Here is an 18,969-nt window from a genome sequence, read left to right as displayed (position 1 = left end):
AGCCTTGCTGTCTTTTCATCATCTGCTATTAAATCCCCTCGCCTCTGCAAAAATCAGCGACCTCACCATCAACATCCCCTCGTTGGCTCCTCGCTTCTCGCTCCATTCTTCAAAAGTACTTCAGGAAGTTTCGCTAACATTTACCTGCGCGTAGAGAATTTTGCTGGATAATGGAGAGGTGGTAGAGGTCGCCTGAAAGACAGAGACAGAGATAAATTAGAGGCAGAGATAGACTAGTAGAGATCATCTAGTAGTTATCTTAACTAGTAAAAGATCTACTAGCTGATTGGAATAAAGGTATCTAGTTTAGCGTAACTATTTTTAATGCTCGAAACACTAGCCACTCATCAGGGCGTAGGTGATGGCGCACGGCTCTATGATTGTGACAACTTGTCTGATTGTCGGTAGTGCAAGGGGTGGAGAGTTTAAATTTCAGTAAAGACTGCCCTCTCGTAGAGCACAGGAGTCGTTCATTGCACAACGGTCGGTTTCGTGTCCCAGCCAATCGATGGTGTCGTTGCCCCGCTCACGTCACACCCACGCTAGCCGGCTCCACGTCCCCGGAGCCGCACCACGGTTGCTCCCGGCACTGGGAATGGAGCTTAGCGGCAGGTCATGACGTGCGGCGCACGAGTGAGCCTTGTTCCGAGACGCGAGCGTGTGGCTTGTGAGCGTGCAATGCCGTCTTGCGTTTAGGCAGCTTGATTATGATCACATCCCGATGTCTACATTCTTCCCACCAGCTACGGTCTCTTTTCACCGCGTGCCCGAATATCAGCGCCTTGACAGACTCGATCGCGTTGTGCAAGACGGTTGGACTCTGGCGTTGATTAGCAGAGACCTGGCATTTCTACGAAGCTAGCGGTTCTTTGCGGGCCAGTGCATATCAGTCGTGGTCCATCAGTTGGTATTAGCAAGAAGGGACGCGAGGGGCTTAGCGCCTTGATTGATTGATTAATTGATAAGTTTAACGTCCTGTGTGAGTCTGAGACTATATAAGACGAGAGCAGTTAAGCTGCTCTAGTAATTTAAGGAGTGTGTTTGTTTAAAGAGATAGTAAATGTGTGTTTGTAATCTAATAGTAAGGGCCTGTGCCCTAAGTTGTTAAGAAGAGCTATTACTCTGTTAAATTAGGGTTGTGTAGAACTATCCTACAAGTAAGTAGTTCTAGCGTTTATTATTTGTTGTCTATTACTAGCTATTGCTATTACAGTAGATAGTCTTTATATTATTGTTGTTGTTATTGTTGTTATTTGTTTGTCTATTACTATTACTAGTAGTAGACTGCTAGAGGTGTTTAAGCTGTTGCTTAGTTAATTTTGTAGGATAGCTAGGGATATAGACCTGCTACTTTACTAAGGCAGCAGGTATCTATAGGCCTAAGGAGAGAGCTGTTACTTTATTAATATAGTGTTTATATTAGGGGTAGGTTTAAGCTGTTACTTAGTTAATTTTAGTTAATTTTGTCTAGGTATAGGAGGTTAGTATAGCTAGTTATAATAGAGGGGTATTTGTAATAAAGTAATAGCTGTGTAGTAATTGCTAGGCAGGCAATAGCTATAGCTAGGAGTTCTCTGTTTGTTGTGCCTTTAACTAGTCTAAATCTTTAAGCGCATAGGCTATTATAGAGATTTTATCTTAACTAAGACTAGATAACTACTCTGTTTAGCTTACAATAGCTAGTGTACCTGTTTTAGCGCCTACACTATAAAACAGACGCTAGAAATAGATGTTAGAAAGGCATGTTCGTAATATTGGGATGAAAAATTGATGGAAATCGACCTTTCTCTAACTATGAAAAGTTGGTGTTCGGTGCTTAGCGCCTTAACAAAGCTGTAGAAGTCCGAAAAGCCGACACTATTCTTGAATAAGCAACAAGGGCATCAATGTATGCTGAGTAGTCTAGGTTAGAGCCTCCTAGAAGTGTACGGCAGGAGTATACAATTATGGCTGCATCCCAAAGGCGTTTGGACTGCGTAGAAAGAGGTAGATAGTTCTAGATGTTGAGCGGTGATTGAATGTGCAGCAGGCTTAGGCCGCGGCACACTCAATGAGGCTGTACTACTGTGCGCGCTAGTGACGTATCAGGACAAGGGCGCTGTGGCTTAGTCTGTGGCGGTGGACGGCGATGGTCTTGCGCCTAGGTTCACCTATCACCAGCTTGTCGAGATCTGTCGGTTTACAGCGTGCTTGAGGCTCTTGAAAGGAACACCGTTTTGCGTCTGTATGCTCACCTTGGCTTGGGTACCTGCGCGGTTGGAATTCGGATGCCTACGGGGTCGAAGTGTGCGTGTGCGTGGACCGGCGCTAAAAATCTGCGCTACCGTACCTAGAAGTGGGGAGCTGTCCGCCTGATGCAACGTGCAGTGCGACGATTCGATTGCGAGGCACTCTTGCAGCTCCACATTCGAGGGCAACAAGCAAGCACATGCGTAGTTGGCAGCCCTTCTATTGGCCGTCCTACGCCGTCGAGAACAACCGTCAGATGTCGCCTGAAGCTGTCTGTCACTCTACAACAGCGCTTCTGACCAGCCACGAACGACGTGGCCGAAGGTACGGAGAATTCAAGACACTCCAACTGAACAAACACACCGCTCTGAATTCTCATTGACAGCTTTCACACAGGCAAAGAGGATGTTTTACGAATCACAAAAACCGGTGAGGTCGGCCTGAGGCTGCAACGCCTCGTACAAGGCGGGCAGGGCAGTAAGCGAGATTGCAACCTAAACGCTGCCACTATTTTACGCAGCCACCCCTCAGTGTAGACAAGTAGGTATAATAGCGCATCGTTATATTCCTCCGTCCGCTACTGTGGCTCATCGATTACATGAAGATACCCAAGCGGTGGCTTCCTCTGCAGCATGCATGAGGACCCTGATCAAGCCGGAGCCCGGAGAAGGGCGCGCCGGCTTGTCAACAACATCGCCCAGGAACACACTCTGAACGGCACCATCTTTGGCACGCCACTAGAGTTGCTCGTCAACAACTGTCTGGAAATGTAGGTGATGGCTGCCCCCAGACTGCAGTGTTGTCGTAGCTGATGTCATCGCTACAGCTTGTCCAAGCAGCTCTACGAGAAGAACACACACTTCCTGCTCGAGCTCATTCAAAACGCCGACGACAATACGTACGCCTGCGCTACTCCAACTTTGAGCTTCACCTACAAACCTGGTTGCTTGAGGATTGACTGCAACGAAGTCGGCTTTGATGCCAGCAATGTTACTGCCATCTGCGGTATCAGTCAGAGCACCAAGAGCAACAAGACCAGCGACGGAGAGTTCATCGGCGAGAAGGGCATTGGTTTCAAGTCAGTGTTCAAAGCTGCTGATACCGTGCAGATTGTGTCAAATGAATTTACGTTTAAATTCGATCGAACCAAGCCACTGGGCGTCATCACGCCACTCTGGGAAGAGTGCCCGGAGCAAACGGATAGCCAGGGAACATCGATAATCTTGCAGCTAGCTACAGCGTATAACGAACAGACTCTGATCAAAGAGCTCCGGGAGTTTGACACCAATCTCCTGGTTTTCCTAAGACGCGTCGAAAAAATCAACATTGAAGTGGAATGCGCCGACTCAGATGCCTGGAAGAAGCAGATCCGCAAGACGCAATACGAGCAAGACTACGACCGGATCGTCCTACTTCAGACCGGTGCAGATTCGCTCAGATTTCTCACCAGGACACACGTTGTTACGAGTGTGCCACAGGAAGCAAAGCGGAAAAACTGGACGGAGACCAAGATCACGATTGCCTTTCCATTGCCCTCGGAAGAAGGAAAGCCGGCGCTTAAGCCTCATCATGTATACGCTTTTCTTCCTATCCGCAGCTATGGCTTCAGGTTTCTCATCCAGGCCGACTTTATACTCACGGCTAGCCGCGAAGACATCGAGAGCACCTTGCCATGGAACGTAAGCATACGCGATGCTCTATCGGAAGCTTTTGTTTCCTCCATGCTCCACTTCAACCAGGGGGCTCTCAAGTACGTCTGGCCATTCTATCTTCCATCGTTATCGACTGCAATATCTGGATTCTTTGAGCCAGCCATCAAGATGATATTGAGTCGCGTTGAAGAGAGCCCTCTGATTGAATCGTGTGTCGGTAACATGGTGCGACCTTCCACTCTGGCACATGTTCCAGCCGAATTCTGTACAGATGGTAGGCCGTATACGCTCTGCACATCTACCGAAGATCGGTATCTCTCTTTCCGTTACGCCAGCTGGGTCGTAGAAGCCATGGAATGTGTCGGCGTATCTCAGATGACTCCTTTTCAATTCCTCGGAGATCTCGCTACCCTCCTTGCCACCGATGCCGAGTCTTTTCGCAAGAGAGGGTCCGAATGGCAAGCCCAACTTGCGATAACGCTTTTGAAGCTCTCCACAGATGCCGAGCTAATGCCTCTCATACGCAGCCTTACCATAATACCCCTCAATGATGGCACCTGGATTACTGCTTGTGACAACAACATCTTCTTCTCTCAAAGCGATACTTTGCTTGCGATACCAGATGGTCTTCGTGTCTTGATCGTGGACTGTGACGCTGAAGCTGATCCAAACCGACGATCTCTCTTCGCTAGTCTCGGCGTCAAAGAGTGGTCCGCGTCTGAGATATGCCGGCTCATCTTGGATCTGCATGCATCTGCAGACTTCCAGCAGCAGCGCTTGAATACAAAACAGCTCGTCTCACATGCGACCTTTCTGTACCAAGCTAAATGGCAGCCTCCGAAAGGCGCAAATCTGTGGTTTGCAACGACAAAAACGGAAAGCTTTTGCGGGAGGGAAGTTTACGTCTCAGGGCGCTCCAATGCTGATTCAGCTGTCGCCCGCGTATTTGCAACACTGGAAAAGCACTTTCCAGTGATGCATACCGATTATCTAACAGCTTTGCCCGGAGAGCCTGAATACATAGATTGGCTGATCCAAAATCTAGGATTGTCGAAGATTCCAAGATTGGTGACGCCGGTGGTCGAACCTAAACCGCAGCCTATAGAAACACCTTTCATGACCCTAACGGACAATTTGTCTCATAACCAAGTCGACTCGTTAGCGAGCGATACTCAAGCTTGCGACATTGACATCACTCCTCCCAACGCTAAGCATGGTAGCATCGCCCAGACCTTGGAGCATAGCTTAATTGCAGTTCACACCCGGCGTGCGTCAGTTAAAGCATGGCCGCTCCTGGCTGGACGGAGCCCTGGATCTAGCAACAACAAACCTGTTCTTCGCGAACGCTGCATACCTCGTCCTCGCGAACCCACGATGCGTCCCATCAGCGAAGCTACGGTACAGGGGGATTCATCTAAGCCTTTCCCACCTTTCGACAATACTGCGATACAAGAAATTCCACAGAGTGCTATTAGATGGCCTGCCGCAGTACGCTTCCAACTAGCGACAGGTGTGTGCGATCAGTGTCAGATGCGTGAAGGAATCTGGAAGTGCGATGACAGACACTACCATCTGAGATACCACTACTTCCATCGCTGGTTGGATTGGGTCAGACGAAAAGTCACAAAAAAGAGTGGATACCGGGAAGTTGCAACAGAGCAGTCGAACGACCTCGCTGCTGAGCCTCCCTCTGCAATCGCAGCCCTGAGCATGAACAAGGATGTGAAGGTCCCTGAACAGCTGGCGGAGCCATCACATGAACCAAAAAAATTGTTATTCAGCCTATCCGAAGAGTTTATTTGTATGCTTCGTGACTGCGAGTCCATGGATGTTCTCCAGCTTTTTCGAGACAACTGGCACTACTATTCTCAGTGGATCGAAGGCGCACATCTTGAATGGCAAAGTGGAGAATATGTGGTCGCGAGCACGCATCTTAAGTACCAGGTTGGCGCTTCTTTGGTGCGAACATCGCGAGGTTCTCTGCCGCTTCATGACACAGTCCTTGCAAAACTCGATGTGCAGCTGGATCAAAGCAGGTTTGTTCCAGCTCTTTATATACAACAGCCTGAGGACACAGAGTGGCACATATTGACCTACTTCGGAGTTGGGGTAAAGAGCGATGTCCACTACTACCTACGATGCATGACCACACTATCCAGAGATGAAGCTCCAGACATTGATGTGGTCAGCTATATTTACGAGCAGATCCAGTCAAGATACACTGGTAACGAGGAACTTATTCGGTATGCGTACTACTTCGAAAGCGATTTTCCCAGCTGACACGTAGCGCAGAGCAGCTTTTTACAGCAAAGAGATCATTTTTCTTCCCGTCGTGACTCAAGTCTCGAACAGTCAAGTGTGCTGGGCTAACATGGGGACTTGCATATCCCAAGGGATTGATGTCACATCAGTCTATACTAACTGTTCTTATCTTTTTCGCTGTCTCTACTCTCCCAGTGGCGATCCTGTCGCTGGACTAGTTCACGCGATAACGATGATCAGCTCATTCAGTAGCCTAGAGGACATCGCGCGTCTATTCCGCGAGTTAAGCAGATTGCTAAAGGGCGTCAACTCTAGCAAGCTCTCACTCTTGCTTAAGCCACTGCAAAACAAAGCGATAATCCCTGTCGTGGATGGGTTTCAGAAGACAGGCTACGATAGACTGGTGAGTGTGTACGATACAGCCTGGTTCATCGCCGATCATGCGAACCTTGTTGCCAGCTTCACTGGTGTAGTTCCGCTTTTAGCCTTTCTAACCCAGGATCTACCTGCAATTGAGGATCTCCTTCGAGCTTTGAGGTTAGAAGGGAGGAAGATTTCCAAGAGTAGCAGAAGCCAGACTCGTGTTGCAGGCCAGACAAGATTGGATGCTCGTTATGCTGAAAATTTCCGGTTGAAAATCCCGTTTATCAAAGCGTAAGTAACTCCACTCCACGTTCATCTCATGAGCACAATCATCTAAATATCCGCCATTGCAGTCTTGTTCCGCGGAACCACCCTTTTGAGGTAACGTTGAGACATCAAATCGCACAACTACGTGTCCGCATCGCTGCCAGTGTGCTGCACACTTTCACGATAGTTTTGCCCAACAAAGAGGTCACCGGAAAGCCGGTATCCGGAAATGTATGCATAACACTCACTGACAGTTCGATGATCTTGGTGATGACAGATCAGACTGCAAAGGCTGCATATCCGTCACACGAACTTGTAAGTAAGCTGGCGCAGACGTGTGGTATCGAAGAGCAAAACCATATTACTCTACTCCTTGTAGCTCTGGCAAATTCGAGTCTGAAGAGTATCAATGCAGCGTACCTGCAACAAGGAATTGAAGTCGAGGGGCTATTGTTAGGTTTGTCTTGCTTCTTAACGTACATTTTAGCCACAGAAGACCTAACACAACACTGAAGACGACTCTGAAGATGAATTTGACGCCGAAGAACGTCCCAATTACCCTCTTGGTGTCGATGGGGCGCACATGCCCTCTTTGTCGACCGAAGACACTGAGCATGGTTCAGGTGGCGGTCTCGCTCTCCCGGAAGGCTTTAAATTCGGCGCTCAAAGAAGTGAACGAGACATACAAGATCAAGATCTAGACCGGCGGATACCCATGATACCACGCATTAAAGGAGCCGGTAACACATACCTGAAAATTCGGCTCAGTGAACTTGAGCGCAAAGAAGATGAATTCGTTGAAAATGATCATGTTCAGTTTCTGGGTGAAAACATGGTAGGTCGACTGCTGTAATGATCGCACATGCATAAAATCCAAGACTAATCCGCTTCTAGGTAGCCAGGCTGTTATCCGTACATCTGGGTTCTTCTTTTGACCCGGTACGAGACTGGACCAGCGATCTGCGTGAAAGAGCTGGATTTACATATGTCCCAGAAGATGCTTCAATTGCACCGTTCACACTAACCCAAGCCGAAACCATTCGTGCCATGACGGAATTTGCGGTTCAGTACGGAGTCTCGTGGCGCGACGGTTGGCAAAAAAGGTTAAGGACTTCATCCCCAATTTATCACGTGGATGTTCTTATCAGTGGAGACTCAACAGGCAAATTTGTCATGGAAGCGAAATGGCTTGAAAGGGTTTGTCTCAGGGCCCTCTTCCAAGTCTTATGCTGACTCCTACGAATAGGCCATGAGACTGAGATTGCCGTCTTGTCAGACCGACGAGATATTTCACGTAAATGTGTTAATGCATGTGACTCAAGCCTACTCGGAGGCCGACTTCTCCATCAGTATGATCGTAGATCCGTGGCATCTTATCTACAGCGGGAAGCTGAAGTTCACAAAGAACTGGTTGATGCAGGGGTTATTGAGCGGGGAGAAAGGAGATCCGGGCGATGACGCATTCCAAAGAGAAGGTGTTGACGCACCTCTGACTCCAGAAGTGGTAGCTGTTTCCGACAGGGACAAACAGCTTGTGCTTTACACAAATATTGAACAGAAATCAAGCCCAAGCGCAGTCGGGGTAAATGATGACTCCAAGACTCAGGCATTGGTACGTAGGGACGGTACCTTCTTCTGAAAAGAACTGACTATCTTCGAGGGCACCCTCTATCTTCCTTGGACTCAAGCTGAAGCCGCCGGTATGCTTCGTAGCCGCGATCAGACACTCCATGTCAACGGTAGGAGAAAACTTTATTCCTACAAGCCTTTGTTACACGGCTACATACGTCTCCTTTACCTTCTCCCCGGGAACAGAGAAGGTTGCCTCCAAGCTGTACTCAATCACATTGCTTGTAATTACGCAGGTACATATCAGGCGCTCTCGTATGTCTGGGGCGGCGATGTACGGGATCGGGAACTATTAACCCCCGACGGCGTGATACCAATCACCACCTCCCTCTACAAAGCGCTCCTGGCGCTGCGCCAGACGGACCAAGGGATCATGATTTGGGTAGATGCAGTCTGCATCAATCAAACAGACACCAAGGAGAAGGCGCAACAAATCCGCCTCATGCCTGAGATCTATCAGGCATGCGAATGTGCCTACGCATTCCTATCTGAAGGCAGCCCCGCTACTGACCAAGCCTTGGAAATGCTAATGCAATTGCGAGCGAGAACAGCTCAAGAGAAACAGCAGCAATCTAGTAAAAACATTGCCGACGGGAACGATTCTCCACGAATGATGTCCATGTGGGGAGGTGATCGTCTGCCACCACTCAACTCGCCTATTTGGGAATCCGTCGAGACACTCTTCACCTTGCCATACTTTCGCAGAGCTTGGATCATCCAAGAAGTAGTCGCGGCGCCTAATGTAAAGTTTGCATGCGGGGAGTGGTTGATCGACTGGAAAGATCTGTGCGCAGCGCAGGAGATCTTGGACCGCGAAGTACACATGGCGGAGTATGAAGAAAGACTAAGCAATGTGAGGGCTTCATGGGAGCCTTTCAAGAAGCTAGCTGTACAACGCGAGTGGGAGTTACGCCAGCATCGGTGGATCCTGCTTACGCTGCTTGAGCATTTCCGTCATGCCGACAGTACATTGCGTCGAGATAGACTGTTCTCCCTTGTTGGTCTCGCATCTGACGGCAACGAAGTCGAGTTTGAACCCGATTACGACTCAAATTTCCACGACATCGTGTTGCGATTCGCACAAGCATTTGTTCGCCAGGGACGAGGAATTCAACTGCTTTACCGTGCCGGTATCTCGTGCGATGAGCATGGCGATAAACACCCCTCCTGGATCCCAGACTGGACTTTACAGCGTCCTATCGGCCTTCATGACTCTACAAATACTGATCTGATCTTCTCAGCATGCGGTCTGCAGCCGCAACACGTTACGCTTGGCCCAGGGCCAGAAGAACTCAGCATAGACGGCTACGACATGGACATCATTCTCACCATCACTGCTGCCTCGAACACAGAACGCGAGTGGTCCACTTACTTCGCTGAGGTCGATGCCATGATCGATGAAAGTGTGCTGAGCGACGCAATGGATCCGAAGAAAGCTCTCAAGTGGAAAGTCCCCATCGCCGCAGCGCCGTTTGCAAGCGCAGCATCCTACTCTGCGTTTCGAAAGCACCTCACAAACCCAAACCACGTTCCCACGAGTGGTCGTTATGGTCTCGAACTAGATGTGCACCAGACGTATGCAGAGTGTCTCCGGGGGACCCTATCTGGATGGAAGTTTGTGATTACGAAGCGAGGTTTCGCCGGGGTCGTTCCGCCACTGAGTCAAGTGGGGGACAACGTGGCTATCATGAAAGGAGGGTGCGTGCCCTTCGTGCTGAGGGAGAGTGGGGAGAAGTGGAGACTAGTTGGGGAGTGTTATGTGCACGGCATTATGAAGGGCGAGGGGTTGTGGCTTCCAGGCGTGACGGAAAGGACATTTTGTGTGTATTGAAGGGCTTCTTGGCTATTTGGTGGTTCTGGCGCGCTGTTGGGTCTCACGCGGACTCGCAAAACCCGCGTTGTCACGAGTCGGTTGATGGCGACTGGTTGCTCAAACCTTCAAGGAGACAGGATCATGTCACTGTACCACTTTCTTGAGCAACTTTTACTAGATTTGCCCAACGCACGCACCTAGTCCGAGAAGTGACGACAGTAATCCAATATTGTAAAAGCTATCACAAGTCAGCGGAGCTGAGAATAGGACATGATCGCGCCAAAGAGGCTTTTGTCTAACGGAAACGCTTCTCTTCTGCTGTTCTTAAGATAATAGAATAAGCTCTCATACCTACATAGTGTGAGAGTTGCATTAGCTTTCCACTGCCGCCGAGCATGAGAAGAATGTTGCTGAGCAGCATACACTCGACGAATTCGTATTTCAGGGTCCATTCTAAGATCGGATTGACATGTCAAGGACCTTCCTAGCCGGAAATTCTAACAACGACGCGGCATCTAAGCTCAGCAGTCTCCTGGACTTCACAACATGGACAAGTAGAATCTGGTGTAGTGCTGATCCGGACGCGTAGGCTGTTATTCGACCAATACTTCTCCTTGCGTATGTCCATGCTCATGCGCAGCCGACTTCACCCTAGCTCCGCCTAGCACCCACGTCATGGGAAAAGAGGGTACGGCGTCCCCCGTTGTACTACCCGACGTTGCGTCTCGCTATTGTGGGTGGTTTCGATGGCTGCAGTGTGTGAGTTGTGGTAGAGGGGGTGGAGTCGTCGAAGAGGTTGAATTGCAGGCAGACTCGCTTCAGGTGGAGTCGCTGTGTGAGAGTAATCTTGTATCGCGCTTGGGAAGCGGAGGCTACTGGAGGCGGGTTTTGCGCTCATTTTCAGTGCAGTGACATCAGGGAGCCGGGAGAGTGGGCGCAGACAAGGTGAGCAAGAGCTCCAGCTTGATATTCCAGATGTGTTCGACGACCCCGGTACGCAATCGAGGAAAACACAACGTCTCGCGGTTAGGATTACTGACGGACAGTAACGCGAAGTATCTATTTCTCGGCCACTTGCAATCCTCAGGCACAAGAGAGAGCGCACACACGCCACAGTATTTACCAGACCGACGACCCATAACATGACAGCCATGACGCGATGCTGTGGAGTTGGCGGTTCAGAAGGGAAAGTTACGAAAGCACTTGAGGGTAATTTGAGAAAAAGAAAGGATAGGTGTAGACTCCAGTGTAAATATCCACTGCGGCAGACGTCCGCTATGTCTATGTGCATGCCTTCAACGCCATAAACAGATGCTGATGAGAACTGAATCCCCGGCTGCTGAACGTCGAAGATGAGTACTCGAAAAGGGATGGTTGTGGAAGGAGAAAGGCAGATTTCGACTACCTGGCAATCATTCGTTGACGATAATGCTTGCGGATCGGCTTGCATACCTCCAGATGTCGCAAACAAACCAGAGTGGGAACGCAAGTCCTGATTGGCAAACGCCAAGATGTGTGTCACGGTCCAAGCAGGAACCGACAAACTGCGCACTGGAAACCTCGAGATTGCTCACGTGAGCATACTATACACCTCCACGACCACCTCATGCACCGTGGAATGCAACACCAAACCGAAGAAGACAGGGGCCTGCCTAGCCACCACTGGCACGCATCTGCCTGCCCGCGCGAATTTGCTGCGTACGCGCCGTCTCCTCACGCAGCATCGCCAAGCCCGCAGCCGGATGTTCGTCCTCCTCCTCACCCTCTTCACCGTCAACCTCTTCCGCACAGGCGGTCTCACGCTCTCTAGCAGCAGCAATGCTGCGCTGACGGTCAATGTGGCCGAGGTGCGACCGCAGGTATGCGGTCAACTTGACCTCGTAGGGAATCGTGACCGCGGCGTCTTGATGCGGGACTCCTTCTGCGTGTTATCAGTGCGTGTAGTGAAAGAAGAGTGCTTGCGGGGGTTACTTACCAGTCGGCGTCGTGTGGTGCTCAGGCGGCGGAGGAGGGCGCTGGCGCTGGGTACGGGGGTGGAAGAAGTACTTGTGGCCATCGGGGCCTGGATATGTCAGTCGTGGTCACATGAGGTGTACGCTATGGTACTAACCGTTCTCTGGGACTGCGGTCGCGCGGGTCATGCCGTTGAAGCTCGTATGAGCGATGCGCGTAAGCTCGGCCGCGATCTCAGGGAAGACCTCGCTGGGCGACTGGATACTGGGAGCTGCGTTGTTGAGTGATCGCTCCGGAGTCTCATACATGCGGCACGTACACTGGTCGTTGGTGCAGCTGTAGCCGAGATCGACGTCTTGGTTGCCCATTGCGAGTGCTGGTGGTGTTGTGTTGAAGGTTGTCGCGCGTGTGTGGGCGAGATCGGGGTAGACAGTCGTTCACTGCAGTTGAGGAAGAGCGGATAGAGTGGCTGAAAAGGTAGAAGTAGGTCTGTGGGAAGGGCTCGTTGAGTCTACAACGCCCAAAGCCACCTTCACCTTCACCTTCACACATGAGTGGGACCTTGTGCCAGGCTGCCCCGCCAATTTTTACTCAACTAAGGCTGGCAAGTTTTGATATGCGGTCTATCTGTGGGTGCGAGGGCGCAGGACCATTTTGAGTCAGTGAAAGTGTTGTCGTGGGCGTTGTGACGAGGTCGTGGATCAGGGTTGATGAGGGTGTCTTTTTCAAAAGCCTCGCGTGGATGGTGACGATCAGTGCGGCAGATATCAGCGATGAGTGAAGCAGAGATCAGTGACAAGTTCGGATTTGATCTGCGCACACATTAGTAGCTTAGGTTTTGTCAGACCTAAGCATCAGAAAGAGTGCGGTAAGATTGGAAGCTCGCGATTGGAGCACCGCGGTTCCTGAACGCTAAGAGAGTTTTCCAGAACTTGGATACATCCTAGAAGTAGCATTGGAGGTCGTGGTACCCTCTCTTAGTCTGACGTAAGCGATTGTAAAGGCGTGCCCTCTAGAGATGCGCATTTCCAACAACCACGAGCTAGCAACAAGCACAACAGGCATGAAGCAACGAAGATTTGGCCTTGAAGAGGAAGTTGAATAAAAATTGAATGAGATATGGCGGTCTCGAGCACTGCTAGATCTATTGTAGTCTTGGGCGCAAGCCCAGCCGACGACTCGATCGGACAAGATCCTCGATAAAATTTCCATGATGCGTGATGCGGAGCGCCCCAATGTGTATTCAGATTCCTGGATGCGGTAGGCTGTATATATCTATTGTCTTCCCTCACAGCAGTGTTCTACTGTGGAAAGAATCCACGGGGTTCAAGACAGCGGCTCAGTATCAAAGTAAAAAGGGACTTTGGGCTTGAGCGTGAGGTGGGGACATAAGTCTATACGATATAGAGACGGATGGATGGTACGCAGTTCTGAGTCGCACGAAAATTTGAAAGCGCAAGTCAGATCAGGTGGCACACACGTGCAACAGAAGCAGGCTCAAGCTTACCGGCGCTCGTGCTGAGTTTAGACGCCTCCAGTGTGATGGGCCGAGACACCATGATGACATCACCGCTCGTCCCGTCCATTCCGGCCATCGATGGCAAACTAGATTATTGTCTGGGGCACCGGAGAGGTCGATGCTGAAAGATGCGCAAAGTTATGTTGCACACCACTGGTTTGCTAACTCTTGACCGAAGATGTACATTGAGCGAAGACGGTAGGCGAAAAAATAGTGCATAACAATCGTCAAGTCACGCTACTCACACCTGTAGAGCATCGAAGAGCCATAACGGACGGACATAGCATGCTAGCCTTCGACGAGGATAACGAGGAAATGGGGTGTTCCAGCGACCGCCGCCACCATGATGAAATGATACGTTTAGTGGTTTGATGTAGATGTCAGGGATTGTTGGTGGGAGTATTGCTGTTCCGGGGCAAGGAGAATACGGTATGCGGGCCTAGCATTGTGTACGTGCATGTACAACTTCCTTGAGACCTCCATGAACTTGAACGGTGGAAGAGAAGTCTTGACTTCGACAGCAGCGCGAACACTGTCACGCGTCTTGATTCTGTTCTTATAATCTGTTCACTGGCCTTTTACTAAGAGGGCAAGAATGTCAGGTTCGCGGAAAGTTAGGAGGATTGGGAGGGTTGCTGACTCGGTACTACCCGCACCCTTGATCTTTGTCAGCTGCTACTCTTGGCAACAAATGATCGTAATACGCGCGGTATTAGTACAATACCTGCTCAAGTCAGTGACGCCCACATCGCTCGTCTTCAGAAACGCAGTGTGTGCTTTCACGCTCGGCTTGGTGTCGCGGTTGATTAGTGAGATGGGCTTGCGATGGTCGCGGCGGGCAATCTAGAAGAGGTCATGGGAGATTATGGTTGGTCCAACGTCTGGTTGTCCCGGAATGGGCGTTTCCATTGAGGGCTGCCAGCTCGCATCGAATTGCGGCGACCAGGAAGTGCACGAAAGCAATATGCAGTAGAAGCGGAATCGACTGGGCTAATTCAACCAACGCAACAACACGGTCTCTTATCTCCCCTACCAACGACACAAGAGCAATCATCTTCGAGTTTCCCTGGCCCACATCTCACAAGACGCTAGCAAGACCATCCCAGCCGTCGATCCCCCTAACCGAACCTGCCTCTTCCGGACACAATCTTGGATGGTATCGAATACAGTGGCACAGAAGAAGGGCCGACCGAGATCTAGTAGACCCGGTTGGTACGGTCGTGCGAGAGTACAGGGGTAGGTCGGTGCCTGGTGTTGCGTAAGGCCGATGCGGATGCACAACAGCTTATGTGCGACATTCTAAGAGACTTGCGCGCACGTCTTGAATGATGTTTGATAAGGTCTGATCTGGAGTCTATTTGATCATTGACTTGATTCCATGGCTGTTGATCAGCGCTGGCGGCTCTTGGCTCACAAATTAAAGGCATTTCTGTGACCGCTCATTGTGGGCAATGGCGGTGATTGATGTACACTCCAAGTCTCTCTTCTCCTATATCTGGCTCTCGCTTGTAGTTCAAGCCGTGTAGGTCCAGGCCAGATGGAGCGGTTCATCGCGCAGGGAGGCGTACGTGTCCGGAAAAGGCGAGTAGTAGGCAGCCTAGTTAGGTGAGCCTGGATCATCGGGCGGTGCCAGTGCCGACGCTGATTGTTTTCAGAAAGGCTCGGTCATCGGCACAAGTGTCGATATCCGTACCTTTCTTTGACGAAACTTAAGACGCTTGCCTTGTTCGTGCGCTCATATTGCGAATCTCAACACCGTATAGCCGTACAGACCATGCAGGCTTCCTCTATATGGGCTATTTCGTGCCCAATGCCAGGCTTGCACCCACGAGTCTTCTGTAGGCGTCCCAGCGTGGCTTGCCTGGCTCCTCTTGCCATATAAGTTCAACCTTGTCTCCGACCTTGTCCTTTATATCTTTTTCTAGCGGTTGGTGTATAAGTCAAAGGCAGCAGGCGTGGAGACCATTCGAACAACGCTGTCATTAGCTCGTGTAAATGCTTTCTGCGTGCATAGGTGGGAAATGCGAGACAGACTGCATCTGCTCCATGAGCATTTCTCAGCTACTCTCCCGCTCCAGGAAGAAATTGAGGTATCTGTCTTCGTTGCGAGCGCACTTGCTTTGCGATCAAAAATCTGTTTAAACGCACTGTAGGCCGGAGGTAGTCGTGGTCTGGCGCTGGTGTGTGATTGCGCGATTTGGCAATTCTGGAGGTTCGCTGTTGATTCTGAGCGACGGACACAACTCGGGATTTGAGCATGCGGAGTTGGTGCTGTTGTTGTGGTTATCACGGAGGAGATGAGGATTTGCAAACATGGAATGTCTCGAAAATCAAATCAGCTTCAAAGATTGTAGGACTGGGTCTAGTCCTGTGACTAATGTACATGGCAGTGTGCGAGTCTATAAAGCACTGCAGTTTCTCGGTAGTGGGTGCAGTAACAAATGAGCAATTCTGTGCAGGTCAAGGAGGTACTCAGCTGGTGGAGGACCGCAGTCTCAGAGACATCAACAGCGGAATACACCCCTCAGCTTATCAGCCAATCTCTGCTTCAGACTCTTTGTAGCCTTGAGTGGCTCCGCCTCCATTGCCACGGGGTACAACGTTGCAGGCTGGTTCCGGGCGCGCCCCTCCTTCGTCTCTCGCTCGGTCTGCTTCTTCGCATCATCTAGACAGGTTCTGCAAGGCGACGGTGGCATTCCCCTCCTACCACGCATCATGTGCTCCGTGTGACAGTGGTCATGGATGGCCAAGCCTGAACAAAGTCAGTATACCTCTGGTACAACACAAATAGGCTCAATTACCGCAGCAAGGCACCGAACCTGTCTCCCTCTCGGATACGATGTAGCGGCAGTTTGCGCACGTCACTCCTCTTGACTTGCGGAGATAAGAGGCGCGCTTGATGGGATCGACTACAACCTTTGGTGAATGATTAGTTGCAGTGACTGCAAAAGTACTGGCGTTTGGGGCTCACTGGTGGCAGGTCATTGGTCGAGACTCTATCGTTGCAGAGACAGTGAGGATTGTAACAAGGGATGGACCGGAAGTCCTGGGCGACATTGTCGGCGCAGATGGCCTGTGGATAATTTTGCTGGGGCACCTTGGGGAGCCTTTTGTAAGACATCTTGGATGTGATGGAAGCGATGTCTTGGTGTGGTAGAGCGACTAGAGATTGTCTAAAGTGAGCGTAAGACTGGTACGATGCAGTTGTTTGGAGGTGCACTAGCGGCTAAGCTATTGGGAGAGTGCTGAAGGACGCGAGTTTCTTACCATCGGTGGCTTCGAGGAAGCAAGCTTGATTGAGGAAGTAGACCGAAAGCGTAAGATTGGGTAAATATTTGACTGCGGTATGTGGTGTTGGGAAGCTAAGCGAGTGCATCCAGGTGATGCGGTGAAGGGGTTTATGTGCTTGCCGGAGCTGCGAGAGCTTGCCAGCGATGGTGGGTGAGGTGAAGGAGAGTATAACGATGGCCCAATGGCAATGCAGGTTTGGAAGCAGGGCAGAGAGAAATCGCCAAATTGATATTAAGACCTTCATGCACGGCTTGTTGTATTTCGCGTACTGTGCTCGTTGGCGGGCGGTGGGCGCCAGCATTCGATGGGGGCATTCCAGGAAGCTCCGCCGAAGCCGTGCCGTGAACGCCCCTGAACTACGTTTATCAGCTTGTGGAGCAAAAGAACAGCTTTGGAAGTCAAGAGTTGCGGTCGCAAAGAGTATAGACATGCGACAGCTCTTCATTCCTTGCCTGCAAAAAGTCTCACGCTGCACCGCTTAGTAAACTACGCCCGTAGCGTCTTACACATTTACCCTTGCATCTTGCCCACCTCCCGTCCCGACACACTGGCGTCTAATGAGATTAATCAACCGCTTGCTCCTCCAGGACAATCAACCATCCCACCTTACTTCGCGGAGCGGGCTAGTCGGCTGCCTTTGTTTCACAGACCCGGCCTTTTCTTAAGGTCTGGAGTTCGGAAGTGGTGTCAGATGTCTAGCTGGGAATTCTGTACCCTGGCATCTTCAAAGATAAAGCGGCTCGCTATGTCTCATCAATCCTGGTGGTGTTGCAGATCTCATTTTCTTTTCTGTCATGAATCTGATCGTGACTTTTGGTCTGCTCCCGGTATTCCATCGGTTCAGTCGTATGAGTCTCCACCATTGCCTGGCTCGGCAACTGCGATGTCTTCGAGGGGCAGGTGCGGTGGAAAATCTTTACGTAGTTCGATCTCGCTGGCCCCTCTCCTTGTGGCGCTGTAAAATAATAACAACACTATAGTCGTCGGCGTCATAAGTGTGAATTGAGCGTCTTCTGTCTACTTGCTCACTCACGTAAAGCGAACAAGATGATACAATTATACGCAGAGACTAGGCGTCGTCCTTTAGTTGTGGCTACTGCATCGTGACTGACAATCTTCACTTGTTGCTGGCACCGAGAAAGATGCCAAGTGCCGGCAGTTAGGATAAATACTGCCTTTCAAGGTGCACCAACAACCTGCAGAAGATCGATGCAAGCGTATGACATGATCCGGCCGTCTATTCGTCCTCTCCAACGAGCAGATAGGTTCACGCTGCCGACGATTTTCCCGTATCAACTGCTTACTCAAGGCTGATGGATGTTTTCCCTACTTAGAACAAATGTTTTTGAGCACAATCGTTTGGAATTGTTTGTTGAATGCCTTCGTCGTCCCCAATTCCCCGGGTGAGCCCTGCTGGTCCTCATCTTGTCGACTGTGCCACACGTCCAACTAATATGGTCTATGTAGTTCTTTGAGCATTTTGCAACACTCGGTGCTATTGAGCGGCTCTGCAACTGATGTCGAAGGCGTCGAAGGGAGCGTTGGCACCCGTCAAGTCGCTCAACGATCCTTCCAGACTGCAGCTCCTCTATTGGCAGTATCCTACATCAGTTGCTACCACAACATGCTCAGGGATTTTCTCTTGTCAAACTATCACCCTTAACATGCGAATTCGGATGCTGCCTTATATGTAGACCACAGACGATAGCGACCCGCATCTTGATCTTACCAATAAAAGCGACCCTTTCGTCAAGCAAAGACAATGGCGCACTTTCTTACTGCTCCATCGGCTTTTGGGCGGCTAAGAGTCCCTCGCGAAACTCCTTCGGCTTCTTGTCGAAGCCTGCTCAGAGAAGGATGGGATCTCAAGTTCTGTCTCGTCGCCTTTGGGGAGTGGAAGTGGACAGGCGCGCAGCCGAGAGGGGTTTGAGAGAGGGAGGGTTTCGAAAGGTGACGACATGAGGAGATACTGGTTAAAAGCATCAAGATAT

At 50.4% G+C, this 18,969-nt stretch overlaps 2 protein-coding genes across 2 annotated transcripts, besides 7 other annotated features; both read left to right on the top strand.

The window, feature by feature from the left end:
- Positions 1–197: 197 nt before the first annotated feature.
- Positions 198–244: a tandem repeat.
- A 698-nt stretch (positions 245–942) lies between these two features.
- Positions 943–963: a tandem repeat.
- Positions 943–1,177: a mobile genetic element.
- Positions 1,137–1,811: a dispersed repeat.
- Positions 1,175–1,282: a tandem repeat.
- Positions 1,439–1,497: a tandem repeat.
- Positions 1,812–2,861: 1,050 nt separating the features above from the next.
- On the top strand, positions 2,862–10,233 carry EKO05_0001817 (uncharacterized protein; the record flags this gene model as incomplete). Its single annotated transcript, XM_038942359.1, has 8 exons — positions 2,862–2,998; positions 3,056–6,124; positions 6,174–6,797; positions 6,860–7,230; positions 7,289–7,608; positions 7,668–7,970; positions 8,020–8,385; positions 8,434–10,233. The coding sequence occupies 8 exons, from the start codon at positions 2,862–2,864 to the stop codon at positions 10,231–10,233; spliced, it is 6,990 nt and encodes a 2,329-aa protein (XP_038795291.1).
- Positions 10,234–11,726: 1,493 nt separating this feature from the next.
- On the top strand, positions 11,727–12,455 carry EKO05_0001816 (uncharacterized protein; the record flags this gene model as incomplete). Its single annotated transcript, XM_059635764.1, has 1 exon — positions 11,727–12,455. The coding sequence occupies one exon, from the start codon at positions 11,727–11,729 to the stop codon at positions 12,453–12,455; it is 729 nt and encodes a 242-aa protein (XP_059491747.1).
- Positions 12,456–12,918: 463 nt separating this feature from the next.
- Positions 12,919–12,964: a tandem repeat.
- Between the last annotated feature and the right edge of the window lie 6,005 nt (positions 12,965–18,969).

The sequence above is a fragment of the Ascochyta rabiei genome, chromosome 3, assembly GCF_004011695.2.
Source record: "Ascochyta rabiei chromosome 3, complete sequence".
Classification (NCBI taxonomy): Eukaryota; Fungi; Ascomycota; class Dothideomycetes; order Pleosporales; family Didymellaceae; genus Ascochyta; species Ascochyta rabiei.
The sequence above is the reverse complement of the archived record's forward strand: the minus strand, read 5'-3'. Positions and strand labels throughout refer to the sequence as shown.